Source organism: Jaculus jaculus, chromosome 4, assembly GCF_020740685.1.
Source record: "Jaculus jaculus isolate mJacJac1 chromosome 4, mJacJac1.mat.Y.cur, whole genome shotgun sequence".
NCBI classification, from domain to species: Eukaryota; Metazoa; Chordata; class Mammalia; order Rodentia; family Dipodidae; genus Jaculus; species Jaculus jaculus.
The window spans coordinates 112,947,700-112,971,379 of NC_059105.1; the positions used below are offsets into that span (position 1 = coordinate 112,947,700).

General features: G+C 39.5%; 1 protein-coding gene across 1 annotated transcript; it reads right to left on the bottom strand.

Moving 5' to 3' along the window:
- Positions 1-19,002: 19,002 nt before the first annotated feature.
- On the bottom strand, positions 19,003-20,830 carry LOC101596191 (shugoshin 1-like). The gene is given in 5 exon segments (XM_045148380.1): positions 19,003-19,203; positions 19,206-19,439; positions 19,550-19,886; positions 19,888-20,545; positions 20,548-20,830. Coding segments are annotated over 5 exon segments (1,713 nt in total).
- Positions 20,831-23,680: the final 2,850 nt, after the last annotated feature.

Consider the following 23,680-nt stretch of genomic DNA (forward strand, 5'->3'; position numbering starts at 1 on the left):
CTGCTAGAGGAAAAAGTAGGGGAAACCCTTCAACATATTGGTCTTGGCAAAGACTTTCTGAATACAACCCCAATTGCTCAGGCAATAAAACCACAGATTAACCACTGGGACCTAATGAAATTACAAAGATTTTTGCACCGCAAAGGACACAGTGAAAAAAGCAAAGAGGCAACCTACAGAATGGGAAAAAATCTTCGCCAGCTATATATCTGATAGAGGATTAATATCTAGGATATACAAAGAACTCAAAAAGTTAACTAATAAGGAATCAAACAAGCCAATCAAAAAATGGGCTAAGGAGCTAAATAGAGAGTTCTCAAAGGAAGAAATACGAATGGCATATAAGCACCTAAAAAAATGTTCTACGTCACTAGTCATCAGGGAAATGCAGATTAAAACTACATTGAGATTCCATCTCACTCTTGTCAGATTGGCCAACATCATGAAAACAAATAATCATAAATATTGGCGGGGATGTGGAAAAATAGGAACCCTTCTGCACTGCTGGTGGGAATGCAATCTGGTCCAGCCATTGTGGAAAACAGTGTGGAGGTTCCTAAAACAGCTAGAGATTGATCTACCATATGACCCAGCTATAGCGCTCCTAGGCATATATCTAAAGGACTCATCTCATTTCCTTAGAAGTACATGCTCAACTATCTTTTTTGCTGCTCAATTTATAATAGCTGGTAAATGGAACCAGCCTAGATGTCCCTCAACAGATGAGTGGATAATGAAGATGTGGTACATTTATACAATGGAGTTCTACTCAGTGGTAAAGAAAAATGAAGTTATGAAATTTGCAGAAAAATGGATGGACCTGGAAAGTATTATACTAAGTCAGGTAACCCAGGCCCAGAAAGCCAAGCGCCACATGTTCTCTCTCATATGGGGATCCTAGCTACTGATGACTGGGCTTCTGCGTGAGAATGAAAATACTTAGTAGCAGAGGCCAGTAAGTTGAAAAGGAGACATAAAGGGTGGAGAAAGGAAGGGAGGAGGATACTTAATAGGTTGATATTGTATATATGTAATTACAATGATTGTAATGGGGAGGTAATATGATTGAGAATGGAATTTCAAACGGGAAAGTGTGGGGGTGGGGAGGGAGGGAATTACCATGGGATATATTTTATAATCATGGAAAATGTTAATAAAAATTAAAAAAAAATAAAATAAAATAAAAAATAAAAAATTAAATTAAAAAAAAAAACAATATCAGGTTTTGTTTGGATGAAGGATCTCACTTTAACTGAGGCTGACCTGGAGCTTGCTCTGTAGCCCAGGCTAACTTTGAAATCCTGATGATCCTCCTACCTCAGTGTTGCAGTCAACTCCATATTACTGAAATGAGCTTCCAACCAGAAACAGTTTATGGGAGGAAGGGATTTATTTCATCTTACAAAGTCCAGGGGAAACTCCATTAATGGTGGGAGAAACTGCTTACTGCCATTACATCCAAGTAGAGAGAAACAACTGCAGCAAGCAAGTATCAATACCAGCAGACAGCATGGGTCACCAGAGATCAACACATACTGCATATACTTTTTGGCTGGTATTAAGATTGGCCCCCAGTGACACCTCCTCCAACCACCCTTTGCAGATGTAAGCAAGAACCTTAATCTTAATTAAAAGTGCCTGACGTTGGGGCTGGAAAGATAGTTTAGTAGTTAAAGCACTTGCCTGGAAAGTTTAAGGACCTAGGTTCAATCCCCCAGTGCCCACATAAAGCCAGATGCATAGGGTGGAGCATGCATCTGGAGTTTGTTTGTAGGGGCTAGAGGCCCTGGCATGCCCATTCTCCATCTATATACCTCTCTCTCTCTCTCTCTCTCTCTCTCTCTCTCTCTCTCTCAAATAAGTAAATTAATAAAATAAAAAAGTAAAAAACAATTAATTTGTATTTATTTATTTGAGAACGACAGACAGAAAGAGAAAGAGGGAGAGAGAGAAAGAGAGAATGGGCACACCAGGGCCTCCAGCCACTGCAAATGAACTCCAGATGCATGTGCCCCCTTGTGCACCTGGCTAACATGGGTCCGGGGGAATGGAGCCTTGAACCAGGGTTCTTAGGCTTCAAAGGCAAGCGCTTAACCACTAAGCCATCTCTCCAACCCCCCCAAAATTTTAAATACCTGAAGCTATAGGAGACATATATTCACATTGAAACCACCACACTTGGCATCCCAATTGCTGGAAGTAAAAGCATGAGCTGCCATACCTAGCATCAATGTCAAATTTTTGACTTTTGTCATGATACTCAAAATCTGTCTATTTTGGTAAGCCATTTTTTTTTTTGCAAATGTCAATAGACTATTGTAGATAGTCTTTATAGATTCCTTCTATTAATGTAGCCAATATGTTAATACTTATTTTTTCATTTTTTAAAAATACCTTTATTTATCTCTGAGGAAGGGGGGGGAGAGAGAACAGGTGCAATAGGACCTCCTGCCACTGTGAATGAATTCCAGATGCATGTACTACTTTGTGCATCTGGCCTTCCATGGGTATTGTGGAATCAAATCTGAGCTGGCAGGCTTTGTAAGAAGTGCCTGAACCATCTCTCCAGCCCTTTTCTCACACATAAAATCAATTTAGAAAAATCACTTGATCTAGGTAAAAGCTCATGTTTCACAGAGAAGTATGTAAATACACCTTCTGGATCACACAGGTTAATATGTTATTTTGGGAATCCAGTGATCTTAAGATAACTACTCAGTTTCAGGCAGGTTCTGATGCTCCCTGGTTGTCATTTGATTAACAGCATCACTACAGACCTTATGGGTTTGGCAAATGTCAACAAATATTTGTGTAAGATTATAGGTTCACTGTAAGCATTCACAAAAATAGGAATTTGGCATTTAATTTCTCACTACAAATAAAATTTTTCTTATTTTTAATCTAGTAGCCTCAAAATGTGATGCATTAAATGCTCATTGCATTTTTCAAAATGAATAGCTATAGGTTTATAAACATGCTAATGTAGAGATAACATATTTGCACATAGATTTATATGTAACTTTATACGATGTCACAAGTCTACTTAGGAAGAATGTTCAGACTCTTTTCTAAACCCTCTCTGAAGGACTACTCAACCCTGTCTCCTGTACATCTGTTCTATTATTTTGTCTGTATCCCATTAATGTCGACAAGCACAGCTGGTTGATATGCAAGTGATTGGCAAGGGCAAGAATATTTGATTTGTCTCCCACTGTTCCCAAGAGTGGATGAAGTACCTGGCCCTAGTTACTTTTTCTTTATATACTTTTGTCAGGAAGCATGCCTGCACACTATCTTGAAGGGAGTTGTTAAATTTAGTGCACTAGGAAAGGGTCAAGTGGCTGGGTTTAAGCTTGAGTTAAGGTGTGAATTCTGTTCACCACACTTGGGTTCACACCCTTTTGAAGGAAGCTGGAAGTACAAAGTGGAGTTACACTATAACACATTCATCCTAGCTTAATGACAATATTTAGTTTACCATGAAAATCTAGGACTGGCAAGCATAAGGACCTGAGTTTGATCCCCAGAACCCATGGATAATGTTGGTTATGGTGACCTATGCTTGTATCTCAATGTTGGGGAGATAAAGACATGTGCATTGACCTCTGACCTCCACACACAAGTGAACACACATGCACCCACACACATACAAACATGCATACATATATGAATGCACACAGCACATACATACACATGCAAAAAGTAGAGGGAACTAAATCACATTGGCTAACTGAAGAAACAGATGTTTTATCACACTCTCTACTTAAGAAATCATTGTGACAAACAGAGCAAGAAGGCAAAGAACTCAGCAAAGAAATGGCTGTGGCTCAGAATTTAAGGAATCCCTCTAAGAAAGAAAATGGATAAGAGTGCACTGGTGGTAAGACAAGAAGAGGAGTCATGTTTGAAAATTGGGGCCAAAAAGGCAGTTCTAGGTCTTCTTCACCCTTGGCATACATGAGAGCAGGTCTGCTCTGTCAAGTAGCAGAGGAAGTCAGCTCCACAGCTACAACTGAACCAACCCTCCCCTTCTTCCACAGTTCATATTCGGTGGTGGTGGAAGTATGTGTCCCCGGGTTTAAAGCCTGAGCATTGCTTTTGAAAGAGGAATATTTGCTCTATTTGGGCTAAAGAAAGGTACAGCTGGACTACAAATGACACCCGGCTTCCAAACATGTATCTTTCTTCATAGGCAGGAGAAAGCAGGCTATTTTTTATGAGAGCAGCCAATAACAGGTAAAAAAAGACGTTCCAACATGAATATTGGTAAGCCAAATTAATCTAGTATTCATAGAAAAGCAACACTGAACAAAGAAAGGTATCTGAATAAATAAACTAAAAAATAAACTTTGAGGACATAGACTTTATAGGAAAAGTAAAAATTACCACATAAATGCATATAGGTTAACTTCCTCTGTTTTAAGTGCAAAGACTCCAACTGGCCTAAGGAAACAAAAGCCTTAACACCATGTGCTATTAGACTAGTACTTCACAGTAAAGGTTCTGGGTCTGAATTCTGGCTCCAGCACCTACGAATTATCCATGCAGAAATTAGGCTGAATAAAAGGATGGATTTATCTCACCCAAGAAATGCTCCCTAAATATAGTGCTTGGAACTGTGACATAGAAAGTGCAAGGCATGGGCTGGAGGGATGGCTTACCAGTTAAGGCACTTGCCTGCAAAACAAAAGGACAAAGATTCTATTCCCCAAGACTCATGTTAGTCAGATGCACAAGGGGGCACATGTGTCTGGAGTTCATTTGCAGTGGCTGGAGGCCATGGCGTGCCCTATCTCTCTTTCTTTCTCTGTCAAATAAATAAAAATAAATTTAAAAATATTTTTTAAAAAGGAAGTGGAAGGCATGGCAAAGGAGTTGGTCAACTCTGGTGATAACCAAAGGGAAGGGGAATTACTCAAGTAAGTAATCAAAGGGAATGTATCAGAAGTAGTATGAATTTTAAGATTTAAGAATCCAGCTGGGTGTGGTGGTGCACACCTTTAATCCTAGCATTTGGGAAGCAGAGGTAAGAGGATCACCATGAGTTCAAGGCCACCTTGAGACTACATAGTGAATTCCAGGTCAGCCTGGGCCAGAGTGAAACCCTACCTCGAAAAACAAACAAACAAACAACAACAACAACAAAAAGAATCTATCATGTGTTGAGCAAGACTGAAGAAAAATAATCCAGAAGGTCATCATAAATTTGTGAAGCTCTAAGAATAAAGAGAAATTTGGGCTGGGAGCTTACTCAGTAGATAAAGTGGTTGCTGTGCAAACATAAGTACCTGTGTTTGGATTCCCAGAACCCACATAAAAAGCTGGTAGTGTGAACATCTGTAATCTCAGAAAACCTATGATGAGAAAGGGAGTGGAGCCAGGAGCATTACCTGGAAGCTTGTATGCCAGATAGCCTGGCAAAGAGTATAAATATTAACAGACCCTGTGTCAAACAAGGTAGAAGGTGATGATTGACATCTGAAGTTGTCCTCTGATCTCCACACAAGCACCATGACACACACACACACACACACACACACACACACACACACACACACACCCAAAACCCAGAGAAATTCTTTAAACATCCAGAAGACAAAAACACAATTATACCATACTAACATTATAAACAACAGATATGTGGGGGGGGGGGGGTGGAGAAGCTTGCCTGGTAGAGTTCAATTCCCCAGTACCCACATAAAGTTGTATACAAAGTGACACATGTGCCAGGTGTGGTAGTGCATGCTTTTAGTCCCAGCACTCAGGAGGCAGAGGTAGGAGGATCACTGTGTGTTCGAGGCCACATATACATATGAGACTACATAGTGAATTCCAGGTCAGCCTGGGCTAGAGTGAGATCCAACCTTGAAATCCTCCCCGCCAAAAAAATGCCAAACAAAGTGACACATGTAGCTGTAATCCCAACACCTACAACAAAGAGAAGAGGAACCAGGAGACTTCAAAGCTCAAGGCCAGCTAGGCTGGCTGTTGTTCACAGCAGCAGAAGACCCTGTCTCAAAGAAGGTGAAAAAGCACACAGACACCTTGATATTGTCTTCTGATTGCCAAATGTGTTCAATGGTATGAGCATACTCCCTCCCACCACACACAAGTAAACTTTTTTAAAGAAAACAAATTAGTATAAAAATTAGAAAATGAGTGATGCAAGAGAAAAGAATAGATTTCTAAAACACTAGAAAAATAAATGTTAAAATAATTATTAATTAACAATGGAAAATAATTTTCTTCATAAATTGTTTATGAATTTTCTTCATAAAATGTTTAATTTCAGCAGAAGACAGTAGATCTGAGATATGTCTGTTTTTGTGTTTTTGAATATATGGACCTTTAATCACTATAATTTTTCAAATCATTTTTATGTTTACATATGTTGGGTTATAATTTGAAAGTAATTTCCAGAAAAATAAAAATAGGATGCATGTTTTCCAAATAAAAGTAGAAAATAGAGCAAAAGCAATGTCATTAATTCAACAAATGCAACAAATAATTACAACAAAAGTAATGTTAAGTTGAAGATATAAATGAGATGCTATATTACTTAACTTCCTTATAGTACTCAAAATTCAAAAATCTCACTAAGTACCTTATAACTGTAAAGATTTACCTCTAGCTCACAATTCTTTTTTTTAAATTTATTTATTTATTTATTTATTTGAGAGCGACAGACACAGAGATAAAGACAGATAGAGGGAGAGAGAGAGAATGGGCGCGCCAGGGCTTCCAGCCTCTGCAAACGAACTCCAGTCGCGTGTGCCCCCTTGTGCATCTGGCTAACGTGGGACCTGGGGAACCGAGCCTCGAACCGGGGTCCTTAGGCTTCATAGGCAAGTGCTTAACCGCCAAGCCATCTCTCCAGCCCTAGCTCACAATTCTTGATGTTTACAGGTTGACCATGACTCTGCTTTAGACTGTGGTTCATCTTTTTCATTCTGAGCTCAGGCATGAAGAGTGCCCATGTATGACAGAGGCAGACCAGGAAAGGAATTTCATGGGAGAGACTTCCATATTCCAATGGATGGAATAAAATATATGCCAAACTATAACATCAGATGAGGTATAGCCCTGCCTAACATGAAAAAGAGAGGGAATATTTGCTAGTAATAGTATATCTTACCACAAAGAGTAAATACAAATTTATACATATCACTGATACCAATAAATGTTGAGGTGAAATTTGTGTACTAAAGAACAAAAAGTGGGGCCTTACCTTCCAGTTCCCTGGTCTGGGTACCCCTACTGATGGCTTGGGGCTGCCTGGACTCTGTGAGCATGCTGCAGAAACAGGCCCTTTTCTCCACATTCCTGAATGATCTGCCCCTGTATCCCCAATTCACGGATCCCCTGCTCTGGAGTATTCCCATGGGGTGAATAGGCCAGAGCTCCCAGTTTGTTCCCCACCTCCCAGTTCCCTGGTCTGGATACCCCTGCTGCTGGCTTGGGGTGAGCTGGTCCCTGCACATGTGCTGAAAAAGCAGGCCTTTTGCTCTGTCTTCCTAATTGCCTGGCTTCTGGGTCCCCAAATCCCTGTTCCCCTGAGCCAGAGGGTACATGGGCTACTGTGAGAGCTGGCCTCTTGTTCTTGGCCCCCAGCCTCCAGCACCTGGTTTCCCAATCCCTGGTTCTATTGTGTAGGCATGTGTGCAAGTAGAGCAAAGAGACCAGAGCTCCGAACTCCCCATCCTCCAGCTCCCCAGGTTCTTTGGATATACTTAGAATCTCCACAATCTGTGCATCTGTAATTATAACCCAATCCTACACCAATCCAGTTCATATTTTAAACAGAACACTCATTGAAGTTCCTACAAGGACAAATACTTGCTTCCTCCTCAATAAAATAAGACTTTTCCTTCACATGGGCAGACCACAATGCAAAAAAAAAAATCAGAAACAGAGATCTCCAACAAAGATGCCGAGTCCGACAATGGAAGCCTCAAATGAAATCATAGACAAAACAACAGAAATTGAATCCCAGAATGAAAACACAACAAGCTATGTGACCCTGATCAAAAGAATTGCTGAGCTGGAAGCGAAGGATTAAAAAACCAACAATTGCATAAATGAAATTGAGCAGAATTGTCTCTTATAGTACTCAGCTTTTGTCACTAGGCTTAACTTAACTGAAGAAAAGCAGATAAACCTCAGAAGAGATATAAATGAATTGAAGGTGAGCCAACAAATAGAGGATCTGAATAACGAATGAAGATCTGAATAACCTTAATGAAGACATGATCAAATACAAGAATGAATTCCAGGAAGCATCAAGAAAAGTCAGACCTTGAAGTGAAATTGTACCTCAAAAGAGCAGTGGACATTATGCAAAATAATACAACAGAAAACAAAAATCAATTATATCTCTTAAAAACCTCTCTGGAACCCCTCACTAACAAAACCACTCATATGGAAGACAGAACCACTAAGCTAGAAGACAAGACAAATTGATCAGGAGTACAAAAACTTTGCTATATTCAAAAAATCACCTGAACAGAATATGAAGGAATCATGAAATATCCTAAAATGACAAAACATCAGGATCATGGGTATACCAGAAGAGGAAGTAATCCAGGCCAAAGGCATAGAGAACATATTCAACAAAATTATTGAATAAAAATTTCCCAATCTCACAAAAGAGAGGCCCATCCAGATATAAGAAGCTCACAGAACACCAAACAGACAGGACCAAAGAAGAAACTCTCCAAGGCACATCATAGTTAAAATTCTTAACAATGAAAACAAAGAGAGAGTGTTAAAAGCAGCAAGAGAGAAACAACACATTTACATACAAAGGCAATCTCATCAGAATTACCTCAGATTTCTCAATGGAAACCCTGAAAGTCAGAGGGACTGGAATGAAACACTTCAAAGTCTAAAAAAAGCATGGCTTCCAACCCAAACTACTGTACCCAGTGAAATTATCCCTCATAGATGGTAAAGGAAAACTTTCCATTAAAAAAGTCAGCTCTATGATTTTTATGAACACAAAGCAAAACTGACAGAGAATACTTCAGGAAAAATCCACACAGAAGAGTCAAGCAACTAATCTCAAGAGCCTACAAGAAGATCACAATAATCAAAAATAGACCAGGCTCAAAAAGGTACGAAACATAAAGAAGCACCAAACCCCCATAAAACACCTCATCATGGCAGAGATTAAGTCAAATCTCACAGTTATAACCTTAATGTTAACAGTTTGACCTCATCCATAAAAGGATATAAATTATCAGAGTGTATCAAAAATATGGACCCTTCTATCCGCTATCTTCAAGAAACCCACCTCATCATGAAAGATAGACACCTCCTCCGAGTGAAAGGTTGGGAAATGATATTCCAAGCCAATGGAAATAAAAAGCAAGTGGCTGTTGCTATATTAATATCATATAGAATAGACTTCAAAACAAAGTAATCAAAAAGGACAAAGAAGGCCACTCTTACTGATCAAGGGAATGATCCATGAGAACATCATAGTCATAAATATATATTCGCCAAACACAGGTGCACCACAGTTTATTAAAGAAAACCTATGTGACAGCAGAACAGAAGTAAGCACCAACACCATGTTAGTTGGGGACTTCATTCTTTTTTTTTTTTTTCTTTTGGTTTTCGAGGTAGGGTCTCACTCTAGCCCAGGCTGACCTGGAATTCACTATGGAGTCACAGGGTGGTCTCAAACTCAAGGCGATCCTCCTACCTCTGCCTCCCGAGTGCTGGGATTAAAGGCGTGCACCACCACACCTGGCTAGTTGAGTGTAGGGCCCTAAAAGGCCCAGGCGTGAGGCCTAGTGGAACTTACTGAGCCTAGCTAAAGTTTGGTGACCTGTCTCTGGCCAGCTATGACTCAGCAAGACACCTAATGGCTTCTGGCCTGCTACCTCCGCATGGCAGTTGTAATTACCATTTCAATAGTTAAAGTTTACTATTGGCCCTTACCTCTTCCCCCATCCTAAAATCCCCACCTTCATCCCCAGCATGATATAGGCAACTGCTCAGAGTAATAAAGTGAGTTGTTTCTGCGGTTGTTTCTGCGGTTGTTTCTGCATTGAAAAGACTTCCGACTCAGTGTGGTTTTTCTCCGGTGGCCAGGAGAGGTTTCTGAGTCGTCCGACACTCATCATCCTCCTCAACCCCTAGGGAGGAACCAGCAGGCCTGGTCCTTCTCTTGGCACTACCTGACTGGGAAGGAGCCCGGCAGTTGGGGACTTTAATACTCTACTATCACCAATACACAGATCATCCAAACAGAAAATCAACAGAGAAGTAAGACAGCTCAACAACACCATAGATCAACTACATCTAATGGACTTCTATGGAACTTTCCACCCCAATTCTATAGAATATACATTCTTCTCAGCAGCCCATAGAACCTTCTCCAAAATAGCTCATATATTAGGACATAAAGCATGCCTCCATAAATTGAGGAAAACTGAAGTAACTTCCTGTATCATATCAGAATACAATGCTTTAAAGCTAGTAATTAACAAGAGACACATCAGACATTCCAACAGTCCCTAGAGACTGAACAACACACTTTTAAACAATGAATAAGTTGAAGAGATCAAAAAAGAAATTGTAAAATTTCTAGAATTGAATAATGAAAACACAACTTACCAAAATTTATGGGATACGATGAAGGCATTCCTAAGGGGAAAATTCATGGTGCTAAATGCCTTTATAACAAAGATGGAGAGATCCCAAATTAATAATCCAACCTTCTACTAAAGGCATTGGAAAAAAGAAGAATCCAACATTAAGACCTACTGATGGAACAAAATAATATCAGAGCTGAAGTTAATGAATTGGAAACTAAGAAAACAAGAAAATTGATAAAATGGATAGCTAGTTCCTTGAAAAAATAAATAAGATTGATAAACTCTTGGCCAATTTTTTTTTTAATTTTTTATTTATCTACTTGAGAGAGACAGACACAGAGAGAAAGACAGAGGGAGAGAGAGAGAATGGGTGTGCCAGGGCTTCCAGCCTCTGCAAACGAACTCCAGACGCGTGCACCCCCTTGTGCATCTGGCTAACATGGGACCTGGGGAACCGAACCTTGAACCGGGGTCCTTAGGCTTCACAGGCAAGCGCTTAACTGCTAAGCCATCTCTCCAGCCCCTCTTGGCCAATTTTATCAAATAGAAAAAAGAAAAGTCTCAAATTAAACAAATCGGAAATTAAAAAGGAGGTCATAACAGACATCAGTGAAATTGGAAGAGTCATCATGACTTCTAAAACCTCTAATCCACAAAATTGGATAATCTGGAAGAAATGGATTAATTCCAGACATATCTCACCTATCAAAACTAAACTCAGAGCATATTAATCTCCTAAGAAAACTTATCACATTCATTGAGATTGAAAATATAATCAAAAACCTCTGTATCAAAAACCTCCCCCAAACTTCTCAGCAGTATTCTATCAAACCTTCATTGAAGAATTGAAACCAATTATTCTCAAACTGTTTCACATAATCAGGGAATTCCTCCTCAACTCCTTTTATGAAGCTAGCATCACCCTCATACCAAAATCAGACAGAGATACAGCAAGAAAAGGACACTATAGGCCTATATCCCAGATGAACTTAGATGCAAAGATCCTGAAGAAAATTCTCACAAATTTGAATTGAACAACCTCAGAAGCAGGATTCACCCCAGGGATGCAGGGATGGTTCAACATATGGAAATCAGTTATCATAATCCACCATGTAAATAAACTTAATCACAAGAACCACATGATCATTCAGTATATGCAGAGAAGGCCTTTGACAAAATACAACATCACTTCATGATCAAAATGCTGGAGAGCATAGGCAGGAACAGTTTATATCTCAAGACAATAAAGGCTATATATAAAGCACCTAAAGCCCAAATAGTACTTAATGGGGAAAGAATCACGGAGTTCCCAGTGAGATCGGGAATAAGACATGGGTGCCCATTGTCACCACTGCTCTCCACAATAGTATTAGAAGTCCTACCCCAAGCAGTAAGACAAGAGAAAGAAATAAAAAAGATACAAACTGGAAAGGAAAAAGTCAAATTAGCCCTATTTACAGATGACATGATCCTACACATAAGTGACCCAAAAGTCTCCATCTCAAAGCTTCTACAGGTAATAAATTCCTTCAGCAAAGTGGCAGGATACAAAATCAACACTCAAAAATTAGTAGCCTTTCTATATACAAATGACAAATATACAGAGAAAGAAATCAGCATGGCTGTTTCATTTTTAATAGCCACAAAAATTAAATGAAATACCTTGGAATAACATTAAACAATGATGTGAAAGATTGATATAATGAAAACATAAAAGCACTCAAGAGTGAAACTGAGGAGGACTTGAGAAGATGGAGAAACCTCCCATGTAACAGGATAAATAGAATTAATACTGTGGAAATGCCAATTCTACCAAAAGCAATATGCAGATTTAATGCAATATCAATAAAAATTCCAGTATCATTCTTCAAAAAGGTAGAAAAAATGATCTCAGATTTCATATGGAATAGCAGCAGGCAGATATCCAAACATATCCTCAGCAAAAGAAACACCTCTGGCAGCATCACTATACCCCATCTAAAACTATACTACACATTTGTAGTAACAAAAACGCATGGTACCGGCATAAAAACAGAAATAGACATCAATGCAACAGAATTAAAGACCCAGACCTTAGGTCAGGTAGCTATAATTACTTTGCCAAAGGTACCAATAACATAGATTGGAGAAAAGATCTCAGCAAATGGTGCTGGACAAATTGGATAACTGCATGTAGACAAATGAAAATAAACCTACTCAGCTTGTCATACAAAAATCAAGTCCAAATGGATTAAAGGCCTCAATATAAGACCTGAAACTCTTCAACTACTAGAAGAAAAAAAAAAATAGGAGGACCTCTCCACGATATAGGAGTGGAGAATGACTTCCTGAACAAAACCCCAGTAGCCCAGGAAATTAAACAATCTCTCAACCAATGAGACCTCTTGAAGCTAAAAACTTTTTTCACAAACATACCATAATCAGAGCCAACAGATAACTCACAGCCTGGGAAAAAATTTTTACCAGCTGACAGGGGCCTAATATCTAGAATCTACAAAGAACTCAAAAAAACTAAAAAGCCAGAGGTTGATGTCAAGTGTCTTCCTCAATTGTACTTAGATCATACTCAGTGAACACACATAATCACAGAAAGACACATGCTGCATGTAATCACTCATCTGTGGTTCCTAACCTGGATCAGCTTGAGTTGCTGGCATACCAGATACAACACATAACCCACATCCCCATGGGGAATACGTGCAACCCTGCTGAGAAAGGCCCCCTACAGAATAGGGTCAGGGAGAAGGGAAAAGATGGTACCAACACATGTTGTAACCATACAAAGTATGTTCTTAAAAACAAAAACTGGGGCCTAGGGAGAGGACTTAGTTGGTAAGTTGCTTACCATACAAACATGAGGGCCTGAACTTGGATCTCTAGCCCCACTCCACCCCACACACAAAACAGGCACAGTGCACACCTGTAATCCCAGAGTCGGAGAGGCAGAGATAGGAAAATCCTGGGGTGTTTGCTGGCTATGTAGTCTAGACAAACTGGTGAGAATCTGGGTTCAATGAGAGACCCTGTCTCAAAAAATAAGGTAGAGAACAGTTGAGGAAGACACTTGACAACAACCTCTGGCTTACACATGTACACACACACACACACACACACACACACACACACACACGAACAAAATAAAAGGACAATGACTCTAATAGGTTAAAGAAACAATTGGATATTATTACTAGTAGTTCAGTGATTACTACAATACTATAGTCTCTGGATTGCCAACCTGGGTTCATCACTTGCCAAGTATATGTAAAGTAAGCATATGAATGGTATCTACTGCATACTTAATGTTTTGTGAGTAATAGAGTATTAGATCAAGCCTGTGTAGCACCTCTACTCCAGAGCATGTAGACCTATAATTAGAGAACATACATGTAAAGTGCCTGAAAACTGTGCTTAATGCAATTATTGCTACTGTAAAAGATACCTGAAACAAAATGATGGATTTAAGGTTTGAAAATACAAGAACAAGGGACTGAGGAGATGGCTCAGTGGTTAAAGGTGCTTGTTTGCAAAGTTGGATGGCCTGAGTTCAATCTCCCAGCCACCTACCTAAAGCTGGATAGGCTTTTTTTTTTTTTCCTTTTTTTTTTTTCTAGCCCAGACTGACTGGATAGGCATTTTTAGGTAACAGCTAGAAGTCTCAATATGTGCATAGGGTTACAAACATATGCACACATGTGTGTACATGCACACCATGTGCAAATATTTTTTGTTTTTTTGTATTTTCAAGGCAGGATCTAGCATTTTAGATTTTTGATTTTTGGCTTAAAGAAACTAAGAAAATGGCATTGTTGCTAAGAAATTAATCTAAAATATTTAGCAGTAAAGATTCATGATGTTTGTTATTTTCTTTTTTTAATACATTATTTATTAATGTGGAGAGAGAGAGAAGAAAGAGATAGAGGGAGAGAGAGAATGGGTGCATCAGGATGGCTAGCCACTGCAAACAAACTGCAGATACATGCACCATTTTGTGTATCTGACTTTATGTGGGTACTGGGGAATTGAGCCAGGGTTGTTGGACTTTTCAGGCAAATGGCCCAACCTCTGAGCTATCTCTCAAGCTGGGTAATGATTATACAAACTTTTTCCTCCCATTTTTTGAGGTAGGATCTCACTTTAGCCTAGGCTGACCTGGAATTCACTATGTAGAGCCTCAAACTCATGACAATCCTCCTACCTCTTCCTCCTGAGTGCTGGGATTAAAGGTTTTGTGCCACCATGCCTGGAATACATAATTTTTTTTAAAAAAAGAAAGTGCAGAAATAAAGAGAACAAATATTGGTGAGAATAAGGAGTGAGTACCACAGAGTAAACATGTCCACTTCTATCTGATTCCACCAATTATACCCTGGGGATTTTTACAATGTGTCTAAACTTATAAGGACAAAGAATAACAAAATCTTAGAAGACAGAAATAGCTACACATGTAATTGCTAAGTGATACAATATCCAGAGAAGGCTAATATTTGTTTGGTGGTGGGGGAAGCCAGAAGTAGTAGTTGTGCAGGCTGCAGAGTGTGATGCACCACTCAGTGCAGAGGAGAGTGGATATAAGGCTAACCAGAGTATGGTGGGAAAGCCTAGATATGATTCAATTGAGGTTCATTATACCTCCACAGAAGACTGGAGAGAAAAGTAACTAGGGAGACACTGAGCTCGGGGCTTGGAGAGAAGTGAGGAACCAACCCCAATACAGCTGAATTAAGGACATGCTACCTGATATGGAGTATAATACATCTGTTCCCTTTCCTGCACTTGGGTCCAAGGATGCTGGTAGTCAGTACTATTACTCCCAGCCAATGAAGATGGACTCCCTTCTGGTTTTAGACTGGCTTAAGAAAAAAACCAAACAAACCTTCAAATATTGATGGTTGGGACTTTCTAACCACAGTGCCCAGCTAGACATAGTATGCTCACTGGGAAATGTGCTGCATCTCTGCAGAAAGAGCCTCACGAGGGTTTTCCCCATACTATGTGCTTTAGATTCACTTCTAGTTTTGAAAAGTCACCTGAGAGTCAACTAAGAGTTCAGAAAGGCCTTCATATAAAGGCAGAAATCAAAACTAAAATGCAATTGAGAGAAAATGAAATTTTCAATAAGAGAAATATATACAAGAAACTTCCAAAGCAAATCAAAATAATACTTTTAAAGAGGTAAAACATAATATAAGATATAAGATCAGAAAACTATAAAACAAAGAAACATTCCAAATTTTCACTGGGATCAGGTAGATAGCTCAGTGTTAGAGCACTTGTCTAGCAAGAGTGAGGCTCAGGGAAAGAAAACAAATATTGCCTTCGAAATTAAAACTATAATAGCATATATGAGAAAGTCAATGTGGTAATAAAATTGAGACAAAAACCTGAAAAATTTCAATGAAAATAAGTGAGAAAAATCTCTCAAGTAGTAGTAGAAATAATGACCATAAGACAGAGGATGAAAATAAGCTTAAAGGAATAAAGGATCCATCTATCTACTTAGCATGTTCCCAAGAAATAGTGCTTCACAGAGAACAGAGGAAAAATTACCAAATCAACAATTGAAGTGATCATCCAGACATAAACAACTCAAGTTTTCAAACAAGAAGGACCAAACAAAAATCAGCCTCACCAACCAGGCTACAACTAATGCCAACTAACCAACTAACCAATGCATGCAAGAACTCCATGAGACAACTCATTTGAAGATGATTCCGGATACACAAGGCCACAGAGTCAACTTAGACATATGCAGCAAGGCCACTGTCAGTTTGCCTGTTCTGAGGAGCTTGGATTATGTGCACCAAAGCAAGGGAGTAAACCAAGAAAAACATGGGCTCAACTGCTGACAGAAGAGTGAGTCCGACAGAAGAGTGATCAAGGGCACACCAGGATGAGAATAAGGAGAATTCCAGAAGGACAGCCATGTAAGGGCCTTGAGATCAATCCATGGCAAGAAAGCAGAGTCTCTTTGTACTGAGGAGACATTTACTCCTGGTGGGAAGCTGGGGATAACTACCTAACTAACACAAGCACAGGGGAGGGGGGAATTTCTTAGCTGCCAGAAAACCAGAAGTTTAATGAAAAGGCTATGTAATCACAGTATAAGGTGGCTTAGCTCTGAGTCATATGTTCATGGATATAATAACAAATGTTAAATACTGATATAAACAAGACTATTTGACAGGAGTGATGAATGGAATTGGGAATGAGACAGAATCATAAAAAAGAACTAAATAATATTATCTCCCATTAGGAAGCAGATCAATTATAAAATTGAAAATCAAAAGAGAATAGTAGAAAGATTATTTAGTATTACAGAAACAATTATGAAAAGGAACAATGAAGTAAATGGGAGAGAAAATCAAGGGTGAAAGGAATGAGGCAAAGAGATTTTGTTTTAATTCATCAGAATCTATGATTTTAACAGCCGTATACCCAAATAAATTAAAATTTACTCAGATTTAAAAATGCAAAAACATCATGGCAATATTAACATCAGATAAAATAGTACTAAGTCAGAAGTATTAGAATGAGAAAAGATATTTTATAATGGTAAGTTACTATCTGCCAAGAAAGTATATTGTCATTATATAGTTTCAATACATATTCAAATATGCAAAAATATTAACAATAAAAATTATTAGACCATTTTACCTAAATCTTTCTTAAAAATTTTAAAATTAGGACTGATGAGATGGCTTAGTGGTTAACCACTTGCCTGTGAAGCCTAAGGACCCTGGTTCAAGGCTCGAGTCCCAGGACCCACATAAGCCAGATGCACAAGGGGGTGCATGCGTCTGGAGTTTGTTTGCAGTGGCTGGAGGCCCTCGTGTGCCCATTTTCTCTCTCTTTCTTTCTCTATCTGCCTCTTTCAAATAAATAAATAAAAATAAACAAAAAATTAAAATTAAACAAAACGATAAATTAACTCTGTAAGCAAATGGACAATTTGAGTAATATACTACTAGGATATGAGCTTGTACCTATATAAATATTGACATGTACTTATGTACACATATACTCACATACATTCTCAAATGACCTTAGAACGAGATACTATTATATAGGTCACATAGAAAATCTCAGTGTATTTCAGAAAGAACAAATCATACACACATGGCCATACATTCTGGCCATGAAGACAGTAAAACTGGAATTAAACAAAATGGCAATCAAAAATAAATGAGGTTGTAAATTTGTTTAATTTCTAATCTCTAGGATAAAGTCAGAAAAATTAATTGAAATTATTAAGTCTTTTGAAATGTATAGTGAAGTAACATGACAAAAACAAAAGCTAAAATGACAATAAAATAGCCCTTGAAAAGGATTTTATAAAGTTAGTAATAGGAAATAATTGAAAAGACAAAAATTTAACATATTTAAGATTTTTTGTTTATTTTTATTTATTTATTTGAGAGCAAGAGAGAGAGAGAGAGAGAGAGAGAGAGAGAGAGAGAGAGAGAGAGAAAGAAAGCATGGGCATACCAGGGCCTCCACCCACTGAAAATGAACTCCAGATACATGTACCACCTTGTGTATCTGGCTTACATGGGTCCTGGGGAAGTGAGTCTCAAACCAGAGTCCTTAGGATACACAGGTAAGTGCCTAACCCCTTTTCTGAAAGATTGTGGTTTTTTTTTTTTTTTTTGCATGTTTACAAATTTTATTGTTCTTTAAAACTGATCACTTAGAGAGGTGTGCACGAGTAGACAGCCACTTCTCATTGGTAGACCAGAAACAGCACACTTACTATTTACACTTTCAACATTTGAGAGTTTTGACCACTCCCCTAAAGTCCATGAAACAATAATTTATGATTTTGCTGAGGAATCACTGTGAAAAAACACTTAAGACTTCATAACTAGCCATGTACCGAGTCCTTGGGCCTAAGCAAGCAGCTTCTCTAGTCACAGTCCCACACACATTTTATCTGCAGATCTAAACACAGGTGGCATAACGGACTCCCAAACCCCATAAGGTGTGCGTCTATGCTGAAAGTCCAGGACTTGCATCCTATCTTTAAAAGTTCTTTTTTTCCACTTAAGGGAAAAGTAAAGCCAGGTGGTCATGTCAATGTCAGAATGTTGGTACCTGGGCATATTTTGGATAAAATGCCTGTGTCCAGGCAGCATAAGAAATGCTGGGTGTGGTGGCGCACGTCTTTAGTTCCAGCACTCAGGAGGCAGAGGTAGGAGGATTGCTGAGTTCGAGATCACCCTGAGACCACATAGTGAATTCCAGGTCAGCTGGGCTAGAATGAGACCCTAACTCCAAAAACTAAAAACAAACAAATGCCAACAGTTCCACAACACAGTTGTGCAGAACAGTGGGATTTAAGGTCTATGGCAGTGGGCACACCCCCTCCGCACATTGTCTCTCAGGACACCGGCTCACAGGGTCAACTTCGACAGCATCTTATAAAGGGTTCACTGGGATCGCTTTGTACTTTTTTTTTTTTAGAATGTCTGGAGTCCTTTTTCTGCTTGAAAATAGGAGAATTCAGGAAACACAAGTCTGTGAAAGGGTCTCCTCTTCTTAGTTTCGAAGCCAGGGTTGGCTCCTTATAGCTTAGGATGGTGGTGCACCTACGCTTTGGGCAGAGACGTGGGGGGGACTCTCTTTGTTCCTTTGTGGAGAAAGGGAAAGCTTCCTGGTTTTCACTGTAGGACATAAGAGGTTACTGGTGACATCTTTCAGTATATGACGAGGTGACTGGTGAGCTTCAGGAGGTGTGCCTTCTGTTTGGAATGATTTTATTTGTTCTGGAAGATGAGTTTCTTGAAGAGGGTCTTGCGAAGCCAGGACTGGCTCCTCAAGCTCACGATGGCGGTGCACCTATGCTTGGGCAGAGACTTCGGGTTCTCCATTCCTTTTTGGAGAAAGGGAAAGCTTCCTGATTTCCACTGTAGAAAACGAGAGGCCCTTGGCGATGTCGCTCAGTGTACGAGGTGACTGGTGAGCATCTGGAGGTGTGCCCTCGGGGGTCCGGCTCGAGGGAGGTGGCTCCTGCCCAGCTTTGTCATCATGCGCTGCTGTCCTCCTTTGGATCTGGGCCTGGTCACGGGTCTGTCCGCTTTGCTGGTGAAGTCCTCAGTGAACTTGCAGGGTGGCACGTAGAGGTCGTCGGTGTCATCCTCGGAAGCGCTGGACTCACAGTCACTTCTGTCACCCTCACTGCCGCTGGAGCCCCCAGCAGAGTCGCTGCCCACTGTCTGGCGGAACGGGGTGAGATGGACGCCCTCTTCCAGGTTGCAGTTGTAGGCATCACAGGAGCTGGCGGTCGCGAGGGAGCGCGGGTTGCTCAGATTCCCTGCGGTTCCCTTCTGTCTTTGACTTCCTCCTCCTCTTCTTCCCGGCTCCCTTTCTTCTTCCTTGTGTGTTTGTGTGCCTGCTTCTCATCGGCTCTGATGCAGATTCTAGAACAACTTCCTTTGCTTTAGGAAGCGTTCCTGGCTGAACTGGTCTAGGAGATAAGTTAACGGAGTCCTTGTTCCAGCGATAAACATTTTGTTTTACATTGTCAGGTATGTGCACCATTGGGTCTCCACGTCCAGTTCTTTCCAGTTCCGAAGATTGCCCAGCCAGATGGCTGGCCCCACAGTCCTCCACGGCACTGGACTGACTTAGACCACCGACGTGTTTCCTCAGGCGACGACGCAGAGATATGGTTCTAGGCAAGACATCCTCAGCAGACATGACTTCATCTGAATCAAAGTCTCTAACCAGTGTGTCTGCAGAGATGGTAGGACTTGGCCCTTCTATTTGGAATGATTGTACTTGTTCTGAAAGGTGAGTTTCTTGAAGAGGACCTTGCGATAAGTCATTCCCAGGTGATTTCCTGCTGTTGCCGTCAACACTGGGGTCCATTCCTGGGAGACATGCTTCCTGGTGCTGTGCAGTGCCTTTAGCCTGCTGTGAAGTGAGCTTCTCTCTCAGCGCGACAGCTGACAGGTGAGGAGGTAACACTCTCTTCTCAGTTGCAGGATGGTGTCTTGGGCCTCCCTCACTTTGGACTTTTCATTTTCCAAAGCTAAAACCAATAACCTATTGTTTTGGTAATTCGCCAGCTGTGCCGAAGTGGTAGTGGGTCCTTGGCCTGGTGCAGATATAAAGGACTTGCGTCTGCCAAGCTCTGCCAAGTTTTTATTCCTCTTCTCTTTCATTCGTTTCTTTATGTCTTCAAGACTATCTTGAAAGGACTTTTTCTGGCACCTTTCCTTATCCATCTTCCTCTGTTTTTTTATTTTTTTATTTGAGAGTGACAGACAGAGAAAGAGAGCAAGAGAGAGCAAAATATTTAATCAATATACACAAAAACTGTTTTACAAGGTCTGGAGGGAGATAGTAGATAAGCATTTGGCAAATCCAAACAACTGAAAAAAGATTTGTAAATAAATGCAATTAAGACTAAGAAAGGGATGAAATTCAAATTCATATAAACTTAAACAGCTAGGTGAAACATATTGTAGTTATGAAAATATAAGTTATGAAAAGTGGCCTTTTTAACAATAACATGTACTTTATGAGGATTTTAAAATGTATTGTGAAACACACATGTGCTGGGTTTAGTATACAATGCAGGGCCATTATCTACATTCACAGTGTTGAGCAATCATCCCTACTGTTTCCCAATCTTCTCCATCATCTCAAATAGAAATTCTGCAACTGTTAAGCAATACTGCCCCTTCATTCCTTTTCCTCCAGCCCCTGGTGGCCTCTACTCTACTTTCTGCCTCTACAAATTTGTCTGTTCTAGATATTTCATGTATGTAGAATCATAAGGTTTGTTTTCCTGTGACTTGGTAATTTCAGTTATATGCCCTTAAAGTTCATTCATGCTATTAGCAATACATTCCCTTTTATGAATTAATGATATCCAGTTGTGTAAAGTCCCCACAGTTTGCTTTTCTATTCATCTGCTGGTACATATTTATGTGTTTTCTATATATTTTTAAAAATATTTTATTATTTATTTATTTGAGGGACACAGAGAGAAAGACAGACAGACAGACAGAGACAGAAGAGGCACTCCAGGGCTTCTAGCCACTGCAAATGAACTCCAGACACATTCACCACCTTGTGCATCTGGCTTATGTGGGTACTGGGGAATCAAACCTGGGTTCTTAGGCTTCTCAGGCAAATGCTTTAGCCACTACAGCTCAGCTTTCTATCATTTTGCTATTGCAAATATTGTTGCTGGGAACACTGGAGTCAAAAGTAGTTTTGAAAGAGGTAGAAAACAGAATAGAACAATAAACCCAGGGGAAAGCTAGGGAAAGGTCTATCCTTTAAAAGTTTTCATGTAAGTTGAGGGAAACTTCTTCCAGATCCAGAGGACATATAAAAGTTCCAGAGAAATAGAAAAAATTGTGAGCTTTTAAATCATTCTACAAAGCTAATTTAACCCTGTCTACACAACACTCAAAATAAATAAGCTAAAAAGAAAACTATAAAGAAACATCACTTTAAAACATAGATGCAAAAATCCCAAAGTGAGAATTTAAATAAAGTACTGGAAAATGGAATTTATCTGTGTGTTTAAAGAGTAATTCAAATAAGATTGGCCATTCAGGGTTTATTCAAGGAATCTAAATTAGTTCATTATAAGAGATCTTTTACTGTAAGTTAACTTAAAGAAGAAAAAAAATATAGTCCTTTTAAATGTAAAATAATATATGTATGTACATGCATAATGTGTGTGTATGTGTGTGTACATGTGCATGTAAGCATGCATGTGGACTTCAGAGGGCAACTTCAGATGTTTGGTCCCTTACCTTCCATCCTCTGGGAGACACTGTTCTTTATCATTCTGTTCACCAGGCTAGCTGGCCCAGGAGCTCCCAGGAAATGATTCTATTACTACTTCTGTTCTCTCTGTAGGTGATCTGGGATTACAGACCGCTGCCACAGCGACTGGGCTTTTATGCAGGTGCTGGAAATCTAAAGTCAGAAACATATGCTTATGCAACAAGCATGTTATCCAGTGAGCAACTTCCTCAGCCTCTAATGCAATATTTGACTGGATCTCAGCCCCTCCATTTAAGTAAATTAGAAAAAGAAAGAAATAAATTTTAGTAAAATTCATACTTAATGGTGAAATAATAGAAGTATACTCTTTAAAAGTCAGGACAAGCCTGGAGAGATGGCTCAGGGGTTAAGACACTTGCCTGCAAAGTCTAAGGACCAGGGTTTGATTCCCCAGGAACCATGTAAAGTCAGAGGTGCAAAGTAGTGCATGCATCTGGAGTTTTGTTTACCGTGGCTAGAGGCCCTGGCATGCCCATTTTCTCTCTGTCTGTCTGTCTCTGCTTGCAAATAAATAAATAAATAAATAAATAAATAAATAAATAAGTCAGGACAATACAGGCAGTTGTAGTTATTAACTTATTATCATGTTGACTGGTCCCGTGAGTTAAGTAAGGAAAGAAGCATGAGAAAGACGCCAGGACCAAAAAGGAAAGCTTTTCATGGATTGTAGGTGGTATCACAGTCTATTTAGAAAGATCCCAGGGAATTTACAGAAAATTAAAACAGAAAGTTCAGCAAGACTAATGCTCATAGAAGAAAAAAAAAAGTGGTAATTTTCCTATATGCTTGCATTATTAAATCTTTGATGAATCAATGGGGAAAATAAGCCTGTCATGTTAGCAACAAATGTCATATCATTAAATGAAGACAAATAAATATAAAAAGGTTTCAGAAAAGCAGGGTGTGATGGCTCATGCCTTTAATTCCAGAATTTGGGAGGCCTGCAGAGGTTGGAGGGTCTCTGTGAGTTCAAGGCCAGTTTGAGACTACACAGTAAGTTCCAGGTCAGCCTGGGCTAGAGGGAGACCCTACCTTGGAAAAAAAAGAAACAAACACACACACACACAAAAAAACTTATAGGAAGTCCAAAAATAAATGTTAAAGTAATTGAACAACAAATCTTTCTCCTTAAGCAAGAGATCCAATGTTTTAAAGAGTGTCAATTATCTCATTAGCCTGTAAAGTCCAATGCAAGTTTGAATTGGGCAAACAAAGTTGGCAGGTGATTCTAAAGTGCATCAGGAAGAGGAAGCTAACAAAAACAGACA